Source organism: Pyxicephalus adspersus, chromosome 6 (assembly GCF_032062135.1).
Source record: "Pyxicephalus adspersus chromosome 6, UCB_Pads_2.0, whole genome shotgun sequence".
In the NCBI taxonomy this organism is placed as follows: domain Eukaryota; kingdom Metazoa; phylum Chordata; class Amphibia; order Anura; family Pyxicephalidae; genus Pyxicephalus; species Pyxicephalus adspersus.
In genome coordinates this window covers 107,966,595-107,969,749 of record NC_092863.1, presented here as the reverse complement: position 1 = coordinate 107,969,749, position 3,155 = coordinate 107,966,595, and the positions used below count along the sequence as shown (strand labels likewise).

The 3,155-nt window shown below is 49.5% G+C and overlaps 1 protein-coding gene across 2 annotated transcripts in view; it reads left to right on the top strand.

Moving 5' to 3' along the window:
- Positions 1–1,283: 1,283 nt before the first annotated feature.
- The window catches only part of TLN1 (talin 1), a gene marked incomplete in the record, with an annotated part of 33,219 nt that continues 31,347 nt past the window's right edge, over positions 1,284–3,155 (top strand). For both annotated transcript variants that reach the window (XM_072413635.1, XM_072413634.1), the window contains 5 exon segments: positions 1,284–1,516; positions 1,929–2,026; positions 2,217–2,346; positions 2,703–2,855; positions 2,983–3,125. In XM_072413635.1, the coding sequence (XP_072269736.1) occupies positions 1,387–1,516; positions 1,929–2,026; positions 2,217–2,346; positions 2,703–2,855; positions 2,983–3,125 (654 nt within the window).

Below are 3,155 nucleotides of genomic sequence, written 5' to 3'. Positions count from 1 at the left end.
CACCAGGTTCAGTACGTGCGCTAAGTTTATAGATAGATGGTACTCTATCTGGACGTTTTTTTGTTCTTAACACCACACCACTAGCATTTGCTTCAGTTGCTGCAGATCCATATAGGTGGGGTACATATAGGTGATATGTGGGGTGATGGGGTCACTATAACACACATACTGATCTCTATATAATATATTGGGGTACATATAGGTGATATATGGGGTCACACTGTGTACTGTCTGTGTACATGGCCCCCCTATAGGGGAGTGACATGACGCCTGTGATAGGGGGTATGGGGTCACACTGTGTACTGTCTGTGTACATGGCCCCCCTATAGGGGAGTGACATGACGCCTGTGATAGGGAGGATGGGGTCACACTGTGTACTGTCTGTGTACATGGCCCCCCTATAGGGGAGTGACATGACGCCTGTGATAGGGGGATGTGGTCACACTGTGTACTGTCTGTGTACATGGCCCCCCTATAGGGGAGTGACATGACGCCTGTGATAGGGGGATGGGGTTACCATATCTGCCTTGGCTTTGTTCTGCTGATTCACCCTTGCGGTGGGGTTATCTGTGTGCAGCGTTGTTCTTCTTCCTCCCAGGAAGGGTATAAATATTCCTCAGGAAGTCTGTTCCTTGCAGACTGTGATATCCCGTGTCAGCCGCCTGTCACTCATCCTCAGGCTCGCACCCCCGGGGTTTCCCAACATTCCCAGGACAATTCCCAGGTTGTGGGGGGGGGGGCTGAGGTCAGGTGACGCACAGCTTGTACCCGGGATTCGGCATCCCCTGCACTGGGGGTAGTTTAGGTGACGCTTGTTGTTTGCTGATATCAGTTTGTACACGCGTGCAATAATTCTCATTGGATCTTTCACAATCCAACGAATAACGACTGCACCGTGCATGAAGGAGCGCAGTACATACAGCCCCTTTCTGCTCTATGGGAGGGAACGACGTAGCAGCACCCCGGCCTTAGTGTCCCGGCCGGGGTGCTGGAAACAACCATTTATCTAAAGGGTGACCCCAGCACACAAACTGTGCAATACTGGGCTCAGATGTCTGCGCATCGACCAATCGGATTACTCGTAGTAAATAACTGGGATGACTGCCATTCCACTGACATGTGACTGTATTCCTAATAGAGTGTACCTATCTGACCCCCCCTCCCTATATATATATATAATCTCTTATACCTCACTCCCCCCCCAATATAAATATATATTATATATATATTTCCCCTCCCCATATATATCCTACGCCCCTTTGTGTGTGTGTGTGTGTGTGCACCCCCACTCATGTATGTTGTGACCTTTTCTATTCCCTCTGTGTAACACAAATCTTTTCCCCCTAGATTGTCCCATTAGAATAGTTCCCCCACCCCCGTGCAGCCATGGTGGCGTTATCTCTGAAGATCAGCATTGGCAATGCGGTGAAGACGATGCAATTTGAACCGTCCACAATGATCTATGACGCATGTCGCATCATACGGGAGCGGGTGCCAGAGGCGCAGATCGGACAACGTAAGTTATGACTTCCTACATCTTATAGTTAAACTCCTGAGGGGGGTTTTAATGCCTCATACACGTTGCATTTACACGAGGAGAGGACCACTCGCACACAGGGGCCACTCCTACATCCAGCCCAGCAGGATCCAATAATTTCTAGGAGGAGTGTGGTCATTGTTCCCAGGAGAGGGGATTCTCCCTTCCTATAAAATGATCTCTAGCAGGTGGGTGGGGATGGGAACTGCCCTGTAGAGGGGATATACCTAATATATATATTTGTGTAATATCAGTTCTGGGTGGAATAACAATAGGGCTGACCTCATGCTGGGATTTCCTAGCACCCTCTGGAGGAATAGATTGGCTGATAGAGGAGTTTGCTGGGGGGGGGCCTGGTGTGCAGCTCTCACTTTCTTCCTTTCCTTTGTAGCAAATGATTTTGGTCTGTTTTTATCCGATGAGGATCCCAAGAAAGGAATCTGGCTGGAGGCGGGGAAATCGCTCGATTATTACATGTTACGCAATGGGGTAAGAGTATCCACCAACACACTGGCGTCCTTCTTTATTTTCTTAGATACCCTGCAAATGCAGCTGACAGCGGGGCCCCTGTCATGTGACGCAGCTGACAGCGGGGCCCCTGTCATGTGACGCAGCTGACACTTGTTGTCTGCCTTTTCCCATCATATGATATATTCATGTGCGTGTTCTTCTCCCTCAGGACACCTTGGAGTACAGAAAAAAGCAGCGGCCTCTAAAGATTCGTATGTTGGATGGGACAGTAAAAACTGTCATGGTTGATGACTCAAAGACAATGAGCGACCTTCTTATGACCATCTGTGCCCGCATTGGTACGATCCGGCAAACATGATTGATTTAGTTCTGACAAGCTAACTCCTCTGTTGGAGCCCGTGTGCCCCCCCCTGATGAACTCCGCTTGCCCTGACGTGTGTCTGCCCCCCCCGATTGACCCCGCGTGCCCTGACGTTTCGCCACCCCCCCTCCCCCGATGGACCCCTTGCGCCCTGACACGTGCCCCCCCTCCCCTGATGGACCTGCGTGCCCTGACGTGTGCCCCCCCCCCGATGGATGTAATATAACACATTGCATGGCAGCCAGTACTGGAAGGAGGAGGAATCCTCTGCTGGCGCCGTGTGTTTCTTTCCATATATCGATCCTCGGTAGATTTGATTATTCTTCTCTGCAGGTATTACTAACTATGATGAATATTCTCTGGTGCGGGAAGTCTTTGAGGAGAAGAAAGAAGAGGTGACTGGAACCCTGAAACGAGACAAAACCCTTCTTCGTGATGACAAGAAGATGGAGAAACTGAAACAGAAGCTTCACACGGATGATGAGTGTAAGTTATAGTAATATTGGATCGGGGGAATCTACTATAGATCTCTCATTTCTCCTGAGAGATGTGAATGTCACAGCTTCAGTCCTCTACCAAAATCTGTACTTCTCTTGTTCTTTTCTTCATACAGTGAATTGGCTGGACCCGGGGCGGACGTTACGAGAACAAGGAGTGGATGAAAATGAGACCCTTCTTCTGAGAAGAAAATTCTTCTATTCTGACCAGAATGTGGATTCCAGGGATCCCGTGCAGCTCAATCTCCTATATGTACAGGTAACTTCCTCCGATGTGTGACCAGATCCC